Source organism: Pipistrellus hanaki, assembly GCF_964339955.1.
Source record: "Pipistrellus hanaki genome assembly, chromosome: 4".
In the NCBI taxonomy this organism is placed as follows: Eukaryota; Metazoa; Chordata; class Mammalia; order Chiroptera; family Vespertilionidae; genus Pipistrellus; species Pipistrellus hanaki.
The window spans coordinates 91,985,215-92,004,415 of NC_140506.1; the positions used below are offsets into that span (position 1 = coordinate 91,985,215).

Here is a 19,201-nt window from a genome sequence, read left to right on the forward strand (position 1 = left end):
CCCGTCTGATGTTTAAGTCCTGTATCCATTTTGAGTTTATTTTGGTGAATGGTGTAAGTTGGTGATCTAGTTTCATTCTTTTGCATGTGTCTGTCCAATTTTCCCAACACCATTTATTGAAGAGACTGTCTTGACTCCATTGTATATTCGTGCCTCCTTTGTCAAATATTAATTGAGCATATTGATTTGGGTTGATATCTGGGTTCTCGATTCCATTCCATTGATCTATAATATATGTCTGTTCTTGTGCCAGTACCAGGCTGTTTTGAGAACAGTGGCTTTGTAATATAGTTTGAAGTCTGGTATTGAGATCCCTCCTACTTTACTCTTCTTTCTCAGGATTGCTGTGGCTATTCGGGGTCTTTTATTGTTCCAAATGAACTTTTGGAGAGTTCTTTCTAGGTCAGTGAAGTATGTTGTTGGTATTTTAATGGGGAGTGCATTGAACCTATAGATTGCTTTAGGAAGTATGGACATTTTGATGATGTTGATTCTAAAATCCATGAACATGGTATGTTCTTCCATCTCCTTACATCTTCCTCTATCTCTTTTTTCAGTGTCGTGTAGTTTTCCGCAAATAGGTCCTTACTTCCTTAGTTAAATTTATTCCTAGGTATCTTAATTTTTTTGGTGCGATGGTAAATGGAATTGCTATTTTAGCCTCTGTTTCTGTAGTTTCACTGTTGGTGTATAGAAATGCCATGGATTTTTTGGCATTAATTTTGTATCCTGCTACATTGCCAAATTCATTTATTAAGCCAATTAGTTTTTTAATGGAGTCTTTTGGGTTTTTTATGTACAATATCATGTCATCTGCAAATAAGGATAACTTTACTTCTTCTTTTCCAATTTGGATGCCTTTTATTTCCTCCTCTTGTCTAATTGCAATGGCTAGTACTTCCAGTACTATGTCAAACAGGAGTGGCGAGAATGGGCATCCCTGTCTTGTTCCTGTTCGTAGAGGGAATGGTTTTAGTTTTTGCCCATTGAGTATAATGTTGGCTGTGGGTTTATCATATATAGCTTTTATTATGTTGAGGTATGATCCTTGTACTCCCACCTTGTTAAGAGTTTTTATCAGGAAAGGGTGTTGGATTTTATCAAATGCTTTTTCTGCATCAATTGATATGACTATATGATTTTTATCTTTCAATTTGTTTATGTGATGTATCACATTTATTGATTTGCGGATATTGTACCATCCTTGCATTCCTGGAATAAATCCTACTTGGTCATGGTGTATGATCTTTGTGATGTTCTTCTGGAGTCGATTTGCTAGAATTTTGTTGAGGATTTTGGCATCTATGTTCATGAGGGATATTGGCCTGTAATTCTCTTTCATTGAGTTGTCTTTATCTGGTTTTGGTATTAGGGTGATGCTGGCTTCATAGAAGGAGTTTGGAAGTGTTCCTTCCTCTTGTATTTTTTGGAATAGTCTGAGGAGGATAGGTTTTAGTTCTTCCTTGAATGTTTGGTAAAACTCTCCTGTGAAGCCATCTGGCCCTGGGCTTTTGTTTGCTGGAAGCTTTTTAATGACTGTTTCAATTTCTTCCCAAGTCACTGGTCTATTGAGATTTTTAGATTCTTCCTGATTGAGTTTTGGAAGTTTGTATTTTTCTAGGAATACGTCCATTTCCTCCAGGTTGTTCAGTTTGTTGGAATAGAGTTGTTCGTAGTATTTAGTAACAATCCTTTGTATTTCGGTGGGGTCTGTTGTTATTTCACCTCTTTCATTTCTGATTTTGTTTATTTGGGTCCTCTCTCTTTGTTTCTTGGTTAGCCTGGCTAGAGGTCCATCTATCTTGTTTATCTTTTCAAAGAACCAGCTCTTGGTTTTGTTGATCTTGTGTATTGTTTCTTTGGTCTCTATGTTGTTTATCTGTGCTCTGATTTTTGTTATTTCCTTCCTTCTTCTTACACTGGGCTTTTCTTGTTGCTCTTTTTCTAACTCTTTGAGTTGTAGAGTTAGATCACTTGCTAGCCTTTTTTCTAGTTTTTTGCAATAGGCTTGTAAGGATATGAACTGCCCTCTCAAAACTGCTTTTGCTGTGTCCCATAGATTTTGGATTGTTGTGTTTTCATTGTCATTTGTTTCCAGGATGTTTTTAATTTCTTCCTTGATTTCTCTGGTAACCCAGTCCTTGTTTAATAGCATGCTATTTAGTCTCCATGTGTTTTATTTCTTTGGATTATTTTTATTGTAGTTAATTTCCAGTTTTATGCCATTATGATCTGAGAAGATGCTTGATATGATTTCTATCTTCTTGAATTTGAAGAGACTTTGCATATGTCCCAAAATGTGGTCTATCTTTGAGAATGTCCCATGTGCACTTGAGAAGAATGTATATTCTGTGGCTTTGGGGTGGAATGTTCTGAAGATGTCAATTAATTCCATCTGGTCTAGTGAGTCATTTAGGATTGATATTTCTTTGCTGATTTTTTGTTTAGATGATTTGTCGAAGGGTGACAGTGGGGTATTAAAATCTCCTACTATGATTGTATTGCTATTAATCTCTCCCTTAATGTCCTCCAGCAGTTTTTTTTTTTTTTATGTATTTGGGTACTCCTGTATTGGGAGCATATATATTTACCAGGGTTATTTCTTCTTGTTGGATTGTTCCCTTTAGTATTATGAAGTGGCCTTCATTATCTCTTGTTATGTCCTTCACTCTGAGATCTAATTTGTCAGATATAAGTATTGCTACCCCAGCTTTTATTTCATTTCCATTTGCCTGGAAAACTTTTTTCCATCCCTTCACCCTCAGTCTGTGTGCATCTTTTTTTCTGAGGTGGGTTTCTTGTAGACAACAGATGTATGGGTCTTGTTTTCTTATCCAATCTGACACCCTATGTCTTTTGATTGGAGCATTTAATCCATTTACATTTAAGGTTATTATTGATAGGTACTTATTTGACGCCATTTTTATTCTATAACTGTGTTCCTTCTTCACTTCCTATTTCTTTACTTTTACAGTAGACCCTTTAGCATTTCTTGCATTGCTGGTTTGGTGGATATAAATTCCTTCAGTCTTTTTTTGTCTGTAAAGCTCCTGATTTCCCCTTCAATTTTGATTGATAGCCTTGCTGGGTACAGTATTCTTGGATTCAGACCCTTCCTTTGCATGACTTTGTATATTTCATCCCATTCCCTTCTGGCCTGATATGTTTCTGTTGAGAAATCAGTTGCTAGTCTGATGGGGGTTCCTTTGTATGTCACTTTTTGTCTCTCTCTGGCTGCTTTTAAGATTCTTACTTTGTCGTTGTTGTTAGCCAATTTAATTATAATGTGCCTTGGTGTCTGTCTTCTGGGATTTATTTTGCTTGGGACTCTGCGAGCATCTTGGATTTGTGTGGGTTTTTTCTTCTCTATCTCAGGAAAGTTTTCTGTCATTATTTCTTGAAATACTTTTTCCATGTCTACCTTAGTTTTCTTTCCTTCTGGAACCCCAATTATTCGAATATTATTTTGTTTTGTATTGTCCCAAAGCTCCCGTAGGCTCTCCTCCTGCTTTTAAATCTTTTTTTCTAGAAGCTGCTCTAGTTGGGTATTTTTTTCAATCTTGTCTTCTAGCTCACTGATGCAGTCCTCTGCTTCATCTAGTCTACTCTTGATGCTTTCTATTGAGTTCTTCATGGTAGTGATGTCATTTTTCATTTCTTCTTGGTTCTTCTTCAATTCCTCTTGGTTCTTCAATTCCTCATGGCTCTTCTTCAATTCCTCATGGTTCTTCCTCATTTCTTCTTGGTTATTGTCAAATTTCTCTTCCATTCTTTTTAGCCATCCTATGATCCTTATTCTGAATTCTTGCTCTGGTAGGCTGCTTGCCTCTGACTCCTTTACTTCCTTTTCTGGTGATGCCTGCTTTTCTTTCATGTGCGGGCTATTTCTTTGTCTCCCCATGGCCTCTCTTTTCAGGATGTCTGGTTATGTGGTGTTTCTTCCCCTGCGTTGATTTAAAGGTACAAATTACAACACTACCAGGTACAACACAAGAGGCACTTAACAGGAATGTATTTACAATATTAATAACCTCCAACAAAGGTGACCACTAGAGAAAGGCAAATTGGGGGATAGGATAGAAGGAAGAAAGGTAAAAATAAAATAAAGAAAAATTTAAAAAAATAATAAATAAAATAAGTAAATAAGATAAAAAAAAGAGGGATAAAGAGATAGAAAAAGAAGGATAAAGGTAATGACAAAATGAAGTTGGAAAATGGAAAAAAAGAAGAGAGAGAGAGTGAAAGAAAGAGAGAGAAGAAGGAAACTAAAAGAGAAATGGGAGACAAACTATATATCTGTGGAGAAAATTGCCATAGAACAACCACTGAACCCAGCCAATGCCAGTAACAATACTTGGAGATCAATACAAACTACAATATCCACTATTATTAAGTAAGGCTATGATATACAGAAGTACAAGAAACAAACAAAAACAGAGGATTTTTTAAAAAAATACAAAGCAACAATAACAACACAGGTATAAGCATAACAATTTCACTAAAAAGCATAAAAATCCACAATAATCAACCTTCACACAAACAATGAGAAAAGGATAGAGAGGAGAACCTTTTTTTTTTTTTTAACTAGTTAATATAGTGCAGAGAGTGATATTTATACACTTGGGTCAGGGGTTGGAACTTAGGTCTATAAGTATAGTGAGAGCTTTAGCAGGGGGTATGCAGAAAGAATAGAGGAAAAACTAAAGCAGGAAAGGGATAGGATAAACCGGAGACTAAAAGGGTAAAGTTTAGTACGAGAGTGATGGTGTAAAGGTCAAGTTGAGAAAGGGTTGAATGATGATATAGTAGAGATTAAAATAGAATGAAGGTTACTCCCAATGTAAAATAAAGAAAAAATAAAATGGTAGCGGAGAGGGGGGAAAAAAAAGAAAAAAGAAAAAAAAGAAACAAAAATTGCAAAATAGCAGTAGTAATAGTGATGATAGAGATTGAAAAATGTAATAATTGAAAAGGTAAAATCAAGTAAGGAAAAAAGAAAAAAAATTCGTTTCTTAAGTAAAAGATGAAAAAAATGAAAATTAAATAAAAGATTAAAAACTGAAAATAAAATAAAGAATGGTAAAATTAGCATAAAAATGTCCAGTAGTGGTCATTCACTTCCTCTGTTATTGTATTTGGCACGCCTGATTCACGGAGCAGACAGACTTGCAGTTCCCAGCATTCCACTGCACCTGTTTTGTAGGGTAATCCTTAATTTTAAGTAGGCTATATCTTAGTTATTTGTGTCCATTTATTTTTGATAAATAAAAAGAAAAAAGAAGAAAAAGAAAAAGAAAAAGAAAAAGGACAGAAAAAAGAAAAAAGAAAAAAGAAAAAAAAAAAAAGCAGTTTGTAATTCAACTCTTAGGTGTCAGTGTTTCCAGTTTGATCTCCCAGTCCTTTTGGTTGCTCTGGCCTTCTTTCTCTATGGCTCTAGCTGGCAGAGTGCCAACTGGCTCCCAGACTATCTCTAAAGCTCCGATCCCTTGTTTCCAGGAAGGCAATTTCCCCTTGCAATTTCCCCGGATAAGCCCAACTGAGCTGTCCTTCCCTAGTTTTCAGAAGCAAGAGGGTGAAGGGGGTCAGGCGCCAAGGTTTCCAGATGATTCGCCCTTGTCGGGACAGCCACGATTCTTAACAATCTGTCCCGTGTCCCCTGGCGTTTTTTAAAAAAAGTCCCAGATTACGCCAAACCCAGCACTGGGTGTCCCAGGCAGAATTTTCGCTGCAGCCTTCTTTAGGCGCAGCTCAGCGCAGGCGGCAGCACTGCGCTGGCGGCTATAGTGGGGGGCGGGGCCTTGCCGGAGCTCAGAGGCTACCGTCACTGCCTGCGCCGCAGGACCCAGATCCCTCAAATTTTCCCCGCAAACTCTGACCTTTCCGTGGGTGACTGAAGAACTCCCTTGAAACCAAGTGTTTGCGCCGATTGGGCTGTCTCAGCTACTCGATGGTCTCTGCCGCTGTGGGTTTTTCCAGGCTTCAGAGAAGCTCTTCCTTTCCTGGTAAGATGGCGCAGCCTTCTCTCCAAGCCCTATGCCCCTTTTTAAAAATCCTTACTGTCTTCTTATTGCAGTCCTCACTGAGTTCATCAACCCTTCCCCTATGTTCCTTGATCATCCTTAGAACCATTGTTTTGAACTCTGAATCTGAATGCATTGCTCGTCTCCATTTCACTTAGTTCTTTTCCTGGGGATTTCTCCTGTTTTTTCATTTGGGGCATGCTTCTTTGTATCCCCTTTTGGAAACCTCTCTGTATGTGTTTCTCTGTGTAGTTAGATCTGCTGTGTCCCCCAATCCTGGTAGGATGGCTTTTTGGTGTACATGTCCTGTGGAGCTCAGTGGTGCAGTCTCTTTGATTCCCTAAGCTAGGTGCCCCAGGAATGTTCCTTCCTTCCTTCCTTCTTTCCTTCCTTTCTTCCTTTCTTTCTTAAAGAGAACTGGGTATTTATTTATTTATTAATATATTTTATTGATTTTTTTTTTACAGAGAGAAAGGAAGAGGAGTAGAGAGTTAGAAACATCAATGAGAGAGAAATATTAATCAGCTGCCTTCTGCACACCCCCTCCTGGGGATGCACCCACAACCAAGGTACATGCCCTTGATAAGAATCCAACCTGGGACCTTTCAGTCCGTAGGCTGACACTTTGTCTACTGGGCCAAACCGGTTTTGGCAGAATGTTTCTTATGTTGGTTGTGTGAACTCTGCTGTCGTAGTTGAGTACTGATTGTTGTTGGCCTGTTGTTGGTAGGGTTGACCCTCAAGCTGACTGGTTGTGATATTGACCCTGATCACACTGTATGAGCTGATGCGAGTAGGCTGACCCCATGAAGCAGAATGTGCCCAGCAGGGTAGGGAGCCTGCAGAGGTCTCCCTTTGAGTGTGCCATGTGTGGAGCTAATTGGTTTGTACTCCGCTGTGGGCTGGTTTTGGGGCCTCTGGGGAGGCACTCTGGTGGAGGTCAATGTCATACCTTGCCTGTGACCAATCCTGGGCTACCTGTTAGAAGCTACAGAGTGCTCTACAGTTGGTGGCTCCCTGTGCTAGGCCTGGGTGCACATGGGAGTGGCCAAGCTGCATACTGAGGTTGATTACTAGCAATACAGGACCTGCATCAGAACACAAAAGGCCCAAAGCACTCTAGCATCTGTATTTTTCTGACAGTTGCCATTGGCTCTGCCACTGAAAGAGCCCCCAGCTAAGCTGGTGCCCCAAGAATGTCCATTGTGTGGGTGAGGTGAGCCCCGCTGTTGTAGTTGAGTTGCATGAGTGTTGGGAGCCGAATCCCCTGCCGACCTGAGAATCGGGGGATGGAGCAAGGGTAGGTAGCCCTGCCTGCTCTCCCCCAGGAGTCAGGTCACTTGGGGACGTGGTAAACAACAGTGTCCTTCGTTCTGCTGTGCGTGCAAAATTGGAATCTGCAAACATGTCCTTGAATTAACATAGCAGAGTACAGCTGGATGAACTTTCCCAGGCAGATATCTCCCTGCGTAGGTCTTAAGGAACTGGCACATAGCCATCATGCCCTGAGAGAAGGCCATTTGGAGGAATGCCCAGCTTCAGGGTATAAAAGAGTTTGCACCTTTAATAAACTTGCTGCAGTGCCATCGAGCATTCCAGCCCTCCTGAAGCCCTTCTGTCTCTTGTCTTTTATTTCTAAGCCTCCTAGCCTGATCTTCAGGACCTGCACTACCGGCTGGATCCGGTACATGAGGGAGTTTCTCTATGAGTCATTGGGTTGGGACGAGTGGTGTTCATCAGGTTGATACAGATTCAAACTCAGCACCAGTGCTGGGTCTGACACCACTCAACAGAAGCCTCAAGGCACACCAAGGCCATTCACCACCACCACCCACCACCCAGCACCACCTCCCTTCTTCAAATCTTAGCTGTGGGGTAGGGTCTCAGGGATTTGTCAGGATGAGGCTAGTAGTGTTCATCAGGCTCAGCACATTAGGATTTGGCAGTGAGGAGGGAAGGCTCAGCACAGTGGAGCCAGTTGGAGGGCTTTGGGAAAATTGCCCTTGCCTAAGATACACAGAACTCAGTCTCCTCCTGTGTGTCTCCAACAGCCTGGAGTCTGCTAGGCCTCCTTGTGAGCCTTCTGAGAAAGGCTATTGGGGTCCAGGCTGGTTGTAGCTAGCAGACTCCCTGCAGGACAGGAACTTGGTAGGGCAGAACCACTGGGAGCTTGGAGGGAGGAGGTGGTCAAGTGCCTTTTCCCAGGCTGATGCCCTATGGAAGGGAGTGTTGAACTCCAGAGAGATGGCATCTGTGGGCAGTGTGGGAGAGGGACTCAGCCCTGGATAATGGAGGCTGCCCCTCCAGTGCTCACCCCAAAGCCATACAACCCAATCTCTTCCTGTATGACTCCTGTCCGTTCCAGGCCACTAGAGCCCAGGTTGAGTACCTGCAAATGAGATGTTTGTGCACTGGCCCTTTAAAAGGGCATCTGGGTTCCTAGCAGTCTTCCTGTCTCACTCTGGCAAGTGCAGTCCTCACTGATGTTCACAGCCAGATGTTGTGTAGCTATTCTTTCAGGCACTGGTGTTCCAGGTGGGGAGGTCAGAAGGAGGTGGAGAGGATCCAAGATGGCTGCACCCAGGTAAACACCTAGCCACAGCCGCACACAACAATTTCAATAAAATACAACTAAAATATAAAACAGACATTACCCAGAACTACAGGAAAGTTGACTGACTGGAAATTCTATAGTGAGAAGCAAGGAGGAAACCAGAAGGAAGTGCGGAGGAGCTGGAAAAGCCCAAGGTACGGAGACGCGGCACGCAGAGAGGACGGGGCCGGAGAGGAGGGAGGCGGAGTGCCTGGCGGGCGTTCCCTAGCGGAAAGGAGATAAAAGTCCGACTGAGCTGGGCCCCTGACTGCTCTGAACCCCAGTTCTAGGCCAGACCCCGGGGACTCAGACTCAGCCATAGGGAGCCGGGCTGTAAGGCGGAACCCCGGGGAGCGGCGAAAGGAGAACCCCGGGATGGTCGGCTGTGCCGCGGGATTGCCCTGACGGGAAGGAGACTGGGGCTCCAGATTGCTCTGAATGCCACCTCCAACTCCACTTCCAACTGAACTGAACCCCAATACCGGGCTCATTGGGGGAGAGCATAGACTGTTTGGCAGCAGGTGAAAATCGAGGGCATCTTTCTCTCAGAGGTGCCGGCAGCGAGCACTGAAGGACCCGCATAGTGCGGGGCTGACGGAGCTAAAGCTGCAGGCTCCACCCTGAAACCCCGTCCCATCTGTAACTGTGAAATGCGACAACAAAATAGATCACAAACGAAAGAAATGGAGGACAAAAAGCGTCTGGATATAGAGTTCAAATCTACGCTTATAAGGTTTTTCAAGAATTTCCTAGAAAAGATGGATAAGACCTATGAGGATATGAAAAGAGATCAACTAGAATTAATAAGGAGTCATCAAGAAATGATAAGGGATCAACAAGAAATAAAGAATACATTGTCTGGCCGAGACCCATTTGGTTCAATGGATAGAGCGTCGGCTTGGGGACTGAAGGGTCCCGGGTTCGATTCCGGTCAAGGGCATGTACCTTGGTTGCGGGCATATCCCCAGTAAGAGATGTGCAAGAGGCAGCTGATCGATGACTCTCTCTCATTGATGTTTCTAACTCTCTCCCTCCCTTCCTCTCTGTACAAAATTAATAAAATATATTTTTTTAAAAAAGAATACATTGTCTGAAATAAAAAAAAATATTTTACAGAGTCCTAAAAACAGAAGGGAAGATCGCAAGAATCAAGTCAAAGATTTGGAGCATAAAGAGCCAGAAGACACTCCTCCACAGAAGCTAGAAGGCAAGAGAATCAAGAAAATTGAAGATAATGTAAGAAACCTCTGGGACAACTTCAAGCGAACCAACATCAGAATTATGGGGGTCCCAGAAGATGAGAGAGAGCAAGATATCGAAAACATACTGAAAGGAATAGTGACAGAAAACTTCCCCCACCTGGTGAAAGAATTAGACTTACAAGTCCAGGAAGCGCACAGAACTCCAAACAAAAGGAATCCAAAGAGGACCACACCAAGACACATCATAATTAAAATGCCAAGAGCAAAAGACAAAGAGAGAATATTAAAAGAAGCAAGAGCAAAGAAGGTAGTTACCTATAAAGGAGCACCTATACGATTGTCAGCTGACTTCTCAACAGAAACCATGCAGGCCAGAAGGAAATGGCAAGAAATATTCAAGGTGATGAATAGTAAGTACCTACAGCCAAAGATAATCTATCCAGCAAAGCTATCACTCAGAATCGAAGGTCAGATAAAGAGCTTCACTAATAAAAAAAAGCTAAAGGAGTTCATCAACACCAAACCAAAATTATATGAATTGCTGAAGGGGGTTCTTTCAAAAGAGAAAGAAAACAAAGATAAAAATTATGAACAACAAATACGTAACTATCAACAAGTGAATCTAAAAACCAAGGAAATTAAAAAAAAATCTGATGAACAATAGTAACTGTTGAATATAATAGAATCAGAGGTATGGAAGGGGAGTGAACTGATGATTCTTGGGGAAAAGGGGAGAGGGGGGCGTGGGAAGAGACTGAACATAAACTGTGCACCTATGGATGAGGACAATGGGGAGTGGGGAAAGGGCAGAGGGTGGGGTGGGAACCTGGTGGAGGAGAGCAATGGTGGGGGGGGGGAAAAAAGGAACATTTGTAATAATATGAACAATAAAAACTTATTAAAAAAAAAGAGATAGCAGAGGGCCACTTTATAGACTGCATTTGACATGTTCCTGAGCTTTCTATTATGTTTTTTTGTTGTTGTTTTAAAGAAAGAGAAGTCACTGAATAGAAGCAATGGGAAGGCTCTGGGTTAAAAAGTAGGCACAGAAGGCTCCAGTTTCAATAAAAAAATAGATAAAATAAATAAACAAAAACAGAAAAGTAAAAAAAAAAAAAAAAAAAGGAGGTGGAGACCCCTACCTTCTCAGAGGGGACCTTTGCAGCTGAGGTGTCTCTCCTACTCCCAATGCCAGACTTTTCTGTATCTCTAATTTTTCTACCTATCTCCATGTGTCCTTAATGATAAGACTTCCTTTCAGTTGGTTATTCTGGTTGATTGTCTATGATGTAGTTATAATTCTGATTTGCTCCTGGAAGGAGATGAGTATACCTTACACCTATTCTCTCACCATCTTGGATCCCTGTTTTCAATTCGTTGGGCTATAGACTCAGAGAAGAATTTCTGGGTCATGTGCAAATTCGACATTTGGTTATTAGAAGGGGGATTTTCTTTTGAGCCCAAATGTGTGCAGACCTGTAGTTTTATGATCAGGTTCATGGACACTGAGGATACAGGTGTTTACGGTGCCAGGTCCACAGGCCCTCCCGTGGCTCTGCCTGGGTCCTCCCCACATGCTGTGTGGGTATTTTGAACCTTGATTGTCCTCTTGAGTCAGTCTGGGAGCAAGAGGCAGGGCCTGTGGTGATCTCACATGGAGAAAAATCCTGGGATAACACTCTCTCCTCAGTACCTACCCTCTGGCATGTGGAGGCCAGACTCTGGCTGATGAAGTGCTGTGTCCTTAACTAAATGGGCTCAGTGCCTGCTAGGAGGCAAAGTCCTAGGACCAGGTGTAGCTGCTTCTAGACCAGAGGGTTAGGGCCCGCAGAGGGATTCCCTGCGACTTCCGCTGAAGGCCGAGGTGGTTCAGAGAAGGGGAAGGAGTACCTGGTTGTTGGAAAAGCCCAGAAGCCTGGACCAGTCCTGGTGCTCAGTCAGCCCCGCCCCACAGCTCTGCTGTCCTGGCCCTACCAGCTGCAGATGATGGTTCCCATAGTGGGAAACAGGGTCTGTAACCAGCGCTACCAGAACTCTTCCAACAACGCTGGCCAGATTATCAAGGAGGATATGCTGTGTGCTGGGAGTGAGGGCCAGGATTCCTGCCAGGTGAGACACCACCTGTCTCTATCCTCTGTCCTCCGTCCCCTCCCAGCGCAGAGGAATCTGGACTCAGAAGCTCCATGCAGAGGCCCGTGTGGAGATGTTCACTGAGTCCTGCATCTCCCCACAGTGTGACTCTGGGGGCCCCCTGGTGTGCAGCTGGAAATGCACCTGGGTCCAGGTAGGGATTATGAGCTGGGGATACATCTGTGGTCATCGTGACTTCTCTGGGGAGTATGCCCAGGTGATGAGCTACATTTCTTGGATTCAGAAGTATGTTTCGCCGCCCCCTGGCTCCTAGATGAGGCCAGGCAGGGTTCCAGTGATGGGGGACCCTCCATCTTTCTTGTTGAAACCCCTGCTTCTTTCCCAATTCCAACATCTTCCTCCCAACCTCCTCATCCTTTGTCTCACCCTCCACAGTGTCAAGGGCCTCCTGCCCTCTGGGTCACCCACTTTTCCTGACTTTAGAGTGGCAGACACAGTAATATGCTCTGAAGGCTGGAGTCTGTTACAGGAGCGTGCGCCCAGATAAGGGCCCATGCCCTCCTTCGCGCCCTCTGATTCCCATTAAACTTGGAAAAGCGAGCTCCAAACCATGGCCTGAGATGATGGTGGCATGGACTCATCAGGGCTTTGATTGAGGATGCAATGGGGCCTCCCTGAGAGGTCCCCGGGTCCCAGGTCTCCGTGTTTGGGTGTGAGGAGGGTTTCCAGGGTACAGTTCCATGTGATGATATTTTTGTGAGCTCATGCGGGTTATGTTTGTCTCTGTGTCCCTCCCTCCATTCCTTCACTTTCCTCCTCCTTTCTTCCTTCTTCCCCTCTTTTCTTGCTTTATTATTTTCTCTTTTGCTCTTTTGTGTTATTCTATCTCTCTTATTTTCTACTTGTCCCTTCCCTCCTCCCAGCACTCCCTCCCTTAATTATCCTTTGTGAAGTTATGGCTCATATGGCCCCGGGTTCAAAGAGTGAGAGAAAGAGCCAATGTGCAAATTGGCCACACGAGTCAAGAAATATAAATTTAGAAATTATGGGGGAAGACACTTGTGACCTTGGTAGAAGGGACAAAGTTCCACTGAGTCTCTGTGCCCATCTGATTTATTTACTAGAACACACAATTGCCTTTTAGGAATGCACACAGACATATCAGAGGTGATGATTGGTAAAGAGTAAGACTATCAGGTTGGAGGAGTTTGCTTTAGGCAATTGAGTCAGCAGTAGTTAATACCATGCAGATATTCATCCCTGTGAATATCTAACAGCCCCATTCAGCCTTCTGACCTGACTTCTTGCATTTATAATAATTACCGTTGATCTTGGTTCCCAGAAATCCTTGATCAAATGTGCCCAGCATGGACAAGGCCTCAGGGGATGGAGTTCAATGAGTGGGTTCCTGGGCTCCTGAAACCCACAGGGAGGTGAGGAAGACATAAACACAGCACTGCAGTGAGTGTGGGACATGGTGTGGAGGTGAGTGCTGAAGACAGAGCTAGAGGGACACAGGGTATGACCCAGCCTGGACCTTTTGGAGGGTTTGATGGGGCTGAGCTGCCATGCTCAGCTCAGGATCCATGAGCAAGGATGGGCATTATGGAGAAGGAGCTGCAGGCAGAGGGATAGAAGCGGTGGGAACAGAGGCATGAGCTTCGAAGGGAGTTGATGTGGTGGAGAGCCATTCTCTGAGTGTGCTTGAATGTTCACTTGTTTGGTTTTCAACATCAGCATATCAGAAACAGAGAAATCTTTGAAAATACATGTTTTTAGTGATTTCAGAAAGGAGGAGAGCTGGAGAGAGAGAATCATTGATCAACTGCCCCCTGATTGCCCCACACTGGGGACTGAGCCCACCACCTGAGCATGTACCATGACTGGGAATCAATCCTTGGACCCTTCAGTCTGCAGGCCAATGGTCTCTCCACTGAGCTAAATCAGTCAGGTCAGAAACAGAGGAATCTTAAAAAACAACAACCCATAAAACATGAAAGAGCATCTGGGTAGATGGTTTGAAAGCCTCCAACATCAGAGGCTCTTAGAGATTCAGAACCCCTTAATAGAAACTTAAAAAGACTGTCTGGAAAAACTAAAATATGGTATTGGTACAAAAATATCTGAGAATTTTCTAGAATCAAAGAAAAATGGTGACCCTTCAGTGGAAAGTGCCTTTGAAAATTCAGCAGAATAAATAGAAATAAATTCTCACCTAAATCCATTTCAGTAAAACTGCACAATGTCCACATTAAAAGCCAGAGGAGACAAGAGATAGTTTAACCTGAAAAGAAATGTCTGTCAGACTGAGGGGAGTTTTGATCAGCAACAGGAGATTGAACAAGAATCTGGAGCAATTCCTTGGACGTGGTGAGGAAAAATCACCATCAACATAAAATTGTATTCACAGATAAACTATCTCACAATAATGAGGGAAAAGTAGTGCTGTTACAAAACAGAAGACATGCCGGGACCGGTTTGGCTCAATGGATAGAGCATCGGCTTGGGGACTGAAGGGTCCCGGGTTCGATTCTGGTCAAGGGCATGTACCTTGGTTGCAGGCATATCCCTGGTGGGGTGTGTGCAAGAGGCAGCTGATCGATGACTCTCTCTCATCGATGTTTCTAACTCTCTATCTCTCTCCCTTCCTCTCTGTACAAAATCAATAAAATATATTTAAAAAAACAAAAACAAAACAAAAACAAACAAACAAACAAACAAAAAAACCCCCCGGAAGACATGAAGAGTGTCTTATCACCTGCAGGCAAATGAACTACTTATGGATTTATTCCAGGAAGAAATACTAATTCAGAAGAATGGTGTAAGGGAACAAAGCGTTAATAAAAAGAAACACACTGCATGCCATTCTCAAAAGACACACCTCAGTGGCCATAAGGATCGACTGACCTCCTTCATAATCAGAGGAATAACCAGGGAAATAAAAGGACATACAGTTCACACTCATGAGATTGGAGAAAATAAAAATTACAATAACACCACATGTTTGCAAAGATGTTGAGAAATGGGCAACTCATATGTGGAATCTAAAACAAAATAAAACAAATAAAGAAAAGAGAAACAGACCATAGATACAGAGAACAAGTGGGTGGCGGTCCAAGGGGAGAGGATTGAGGAGTGGGGACAAAATTAAAAAGGAAAATAACAAAGCTGTCCTATCTTTATATTTACACTAGAGGCCTGGTGCACAAAATATGTGCATGGTATGGGGTCCCCCCTAAGCCTAGCCTGCACCCTCTCTCAATACGGAACTCCATGGGGATGCCCAACTGCCCGTTTAGGATTAAGCCTAAACCAGCAGTCAGACATCCTTCTCACAATCCTGCACCACTGGCTACTAATCGCTCACCTGCCTCCCTGCCTGGTGGCCCTAACCCCTCCTCCCCCTGCCAGCTTGATTGTTCCTTATTGCCTCAGTGTGCTGGCCTGATCAACCCTAACTGCCCACCCTGGCATCCTGGTTGCCCCCCACTGCTGCCCCCTTGCAGGCCTAGTTGCCCTTAACTGCCTCCCCCCACTAGCCTGTTTGCCCCCAACTGCTCACCCCCCCTGTTGGCCTGGTTGCCCGACATAGCCTGCTTGTTCAGTCATTAGGTATTCCTTCGCTAACCCCCCTGATGGCCTGGGTGTAGGCAGCCATCTTGTGAGGGCATGAGGGTTAATTTGCACATTACCTCTTTATTATATAGGATGGCATATTTCTGCAAATAATTAAAAAAAAAAAAAAAAAGAAGAAGAAGAAGGGGGCCCTGGCTGGATTGCCTGAGGGTGATCAGAGCAAAGAGACCTGGGTATTCCCAGTCAAGGGCACGAGCTAGGGTTGCAGGTTTGATGCTCAGCCCCTTTTTGGGGTGCCTGCAGGAGGCAAACAATTGATATGTCTCTCACATTGATGGTTTTCTCTCTCCTCTCTCTCCCATGTCCCTTCCACTCTCTCTAAAAATCAATGGAGGAAAAAAATATCCTTCCATGAGGATTAATAAAAAAAGATAAGAAGGGGGATGCTGAGATAACCTGCACATGGGTATTCAGGCCAGCAGCTGTGTGTGGGAGGGAGAGTGTGCAGTTCCCTGACTTCTGCTCTGAGCAGGAGTCCTTCTGGCCTCAAGCTGCCATTGGAGAGCCCAGGGTGCTGGGACTGAGTGAGAGGAATGGATGCCCAGAGTGACGGTGGGACTGGCTGGGCTTCAGGACCAAAGCCGGAACTGTGATGAGGGACAGGACCAAAGCCGGAACTGTGATGAGGATGTCCAAGCCCTGATAGGGGAAGGCTGAGGGCAGGTGGTCAAAAGGCACAGATTCTGTTACCTAACAGCCCCGATGTGCAGCACCTCAGTGGAAGCTGGACAGCGAGGGTGGGTGGGGGTGCTGTGGGGGCAGCACTGTGCCAGCGTCCACGGGTCCTCACGTGTCACAGTGGAGGTCTTAGAGCCTGGGGCAGGGAGGGCTCATGGAGACCCTCATTCACCTCACTGGCTATTCCATTCAGGCCCCACCAAACCTCAGGACAACTGTGACCACAGTGACAATGACACTGAATCTCCCTCACTCTGCCTTACTGCTCAGAGAGACACAGGCCCCAGTGCAGCTTTGTGTCCACAGGAAGGCTTTGCTCCTCACTGAGGGCAGTGCCTGGGACCGGCTTTCAGGCAGCACCAACTTCCACAGTCCCCGGCGAGTTCTGTGTGCTACTCCCTGGCACCTCTCCTGATGGCTGTCCTCCCACAGCCAGGCCTCTGTCCTAGATTCGGAAGTGCCAATCTGTGATACCTAGGCTGTCCGGCCCCCCCCCCTCCTTCTTCCTGCTTGCTTCCCAATCTCTACTCTCCCTCCTCCCCGAGGTCCAGGCACCCTGATACCCACCGTGTTCTAATGGGTAGGAATCTTGACTGGCATCACCTGGGATCCTACCACACAGGCCCCACAGCTGGAGGTTCCCGCAGCTTCTCTGAGGGACGTTACCAGTGTCTTGGTTGGTAATTGGTTTGTTTTCCCCTGAGGTTACCAGTTTTGCCAGAAGAGGCGCCAGGTGCAGTGCCCAATCCATGGCACGCTGGCTCCAGGGCATGCTGGGAGAGAAGGCTGGAAGCCCAGGATCCTGCAGGCAGACTGCCACCTATGACTGGGTTCTCAGCCCCAGGCTGGTTTCCCTGCACCAGGAGCCTCCTAGGGCCTTCCTCCACGTGTGCCCATACATCATCATCTGCATGTGTGTGGGCATATGTGCCTATGTGTGTGTGTATGTGTGTGGTTGTTTAGTTGCATGGATTGCAAAGCTCTGATACATGCAGACATATGGTCACATATAACTTTGATAGACGCTGGACAGCAGCAGATCACAGGAACACCATGGGGCAAGGCCACTTGCCAACAAGTTCACTGTCTGAGTTCACGAGGGGCGTCCTGTAACCCATCTTTTGTTCCTGACGTTGGACATTTATTTCTCTGCCTTTGTTTACGTCCTCGGCAAATACTGAGCCTGAATTTCTGTTCTCAGAGGTCTCTTCTAGTTGCCTTGTATTGGAAGACAACAGGCTACATTGGTATTTTAAGCTTTCTCACACTTACATAAAAAATGGGCACCAGCCCCCCTACATTTGGTAAAGTAAAAAATATTCTTCTAAGAAAATGTCAGAATGAAAATTAAAAAGTACATAAGACTCACAATGTTGACAATACCATGTCCTAACATTCACAGGGACATGGGGGCTTGCACCTGGAGGGAGATGACCAGTCTTTTCTGGATTTAATACAAATAGAACAGAGAATGTCCTGTTGAAGTTGGGAAGTGAGAAAAATGTCCAAGGAAACAGAAATAGAGCATGAGGAAGAGAATTAAAGATCAACTAACTAAAGGAAGGGAGTCAGAGGTGATTTAAAATGAATAAAAAAAGCACCTGGACTATATAATAAAGAAATTACAGGGTTGCAAAGCCAAAGGTGAGTTCCTTAAGTCTAATGAAATAGGCAAACCTCTGGCAAGATGGGTCAGGCAGGAAAACTGATGCACAGATAATATTAGCAATAAAGAGGGGAACAGACACATTGACTGGGCAGAGATTTTTTAAAATCAGAAGAGGTTAGTATGAACAACCACATTAAAAAAATTAGCCCTCAGGTGAAATGGAAAATTTTGAGGCAAGTATAACTCATGGGAACTGACTTTAGGACAACTGGAAGCGGGACCAGATTGATAATCAGGAAAGGCCTGCTTCTGGGTGGTGAACATCTACCCAGAAGTAAAATATAAAGTACAACAGGGGAGAGTTACAGCACAGCATGGCTTCTTGGAGAATTACACTGAGACTTAAGGCCCATGAGATCTTCCAGGGAACAGTAAGGAGGCAGCTTCCTGGCACAGTTTCTGCAGCACAGAACTAGGCACAGAGAATAAAGGAACATTTCAGGCAATTTTCATTCAAACACATAGAATGAAAAAATCCAAAATGAAACCAACATTCAATGGACAAAATAATCACACACACACAAAAAAAATCCAGGAAGGTCTAAACCACCATGGTTTAACAGCAATTAGTGCAATATGCCACATTAACAGAGCAGAAATAGATGATAAAAACCATGTGACAATATCAATAGATGTGGAAAAATAATCCTATTTTGGTTGATAAATTCAACCATAGTTTGTGATGTAACTTTTAGCAAACTTGGGCCATAGGTGATTTCCTAAAATGATAAGGGTGGCTTTCCCAGAGCCCACAGCAAACGTCTTGCTTGTGGGTGTTGGGAGTACGCTAGCAGTCCTGTCCCTGATTGAGAGATAATGAACAGGGAGGCCCAGACAGTGCAGGTGACTCCAGGCAGCACACAGCGACCAGAAACACACAAAAGGAGTGAGGATCAGGGGGGAGGGGAGGAAGCTACCAGGACCAACATGGCAGTGTACATGGAACTCCCAAGGCCATCTGCACACAACCTTAGAACTAATGTGGGTGCAGCGAGCCAGCTTTGCCCACGATCAATGCAGGTCCAGTGATGAAGTCCCACAGGGCTACTAGCCACTGCCAATGGTCACTTAGAAGAGGAATCAGTAAGATAGTATTGCCAATGACTACTATCAACCAGGGCAAGTGAAATGTATTTTGTTGACACAGGAACTGAGAAAGTGTTAGACTGGCACTAGATAGTCTCACCTCTCCCCTCCCCAGTGTCTTCTGTTTGAGCACCTGGTTTTAAGATGAACAAGATCTGAAGGGTTCACAGTGGGCCAGGTCACTCACCTATGATATGAGGCCATCATGTATCAAAAGAGCTTTTAT

At 44.3% G+C, this 19,201-nt stretch overlaps 2 protein-coding genes across 3 annotated transcripts in view; both read left to right on the forward strand.

Moving 5' to 3' along the window:
- The window catches only part of LOC311621753 (mastin-like), a gene marked incomplete at both ends in the record, with an annotated part of 15,266 nt that extends 3,047 nt beyond the window's left edge, over window positions 1-12,219 (forward strand). The window contains 2 exons of the mRNA XM_084882137.1: window positions 11,770-11,924; window positions 12,049-12,219. Of these exons, the coding sequence (XP_084738263.1) occupies window positions 11,770-11,924; window positions 12,049-12,219 (326 nt within the window). The remainder of the gene's footprint in view (window positions 1-11,769; window positions 11,925-12,048) is intronic.
- LOC311621298 (mastin-like) overlaps window positions 5,317-19,201 on the forward strand; it is a 59,380-nt gene continuing 45,495 nt past the window's right edge. For both annotated transcript variants that reach the window (XM_084881226.1, XM_084881227.1), the window contains exon 1: window positions 5,317-6,002. The gene's annotated coding sequence lies outside the window, so the exon portion shown is untranslated. The remainder of the gene's footprint in view (window positions 6,003-19,201) is intronic.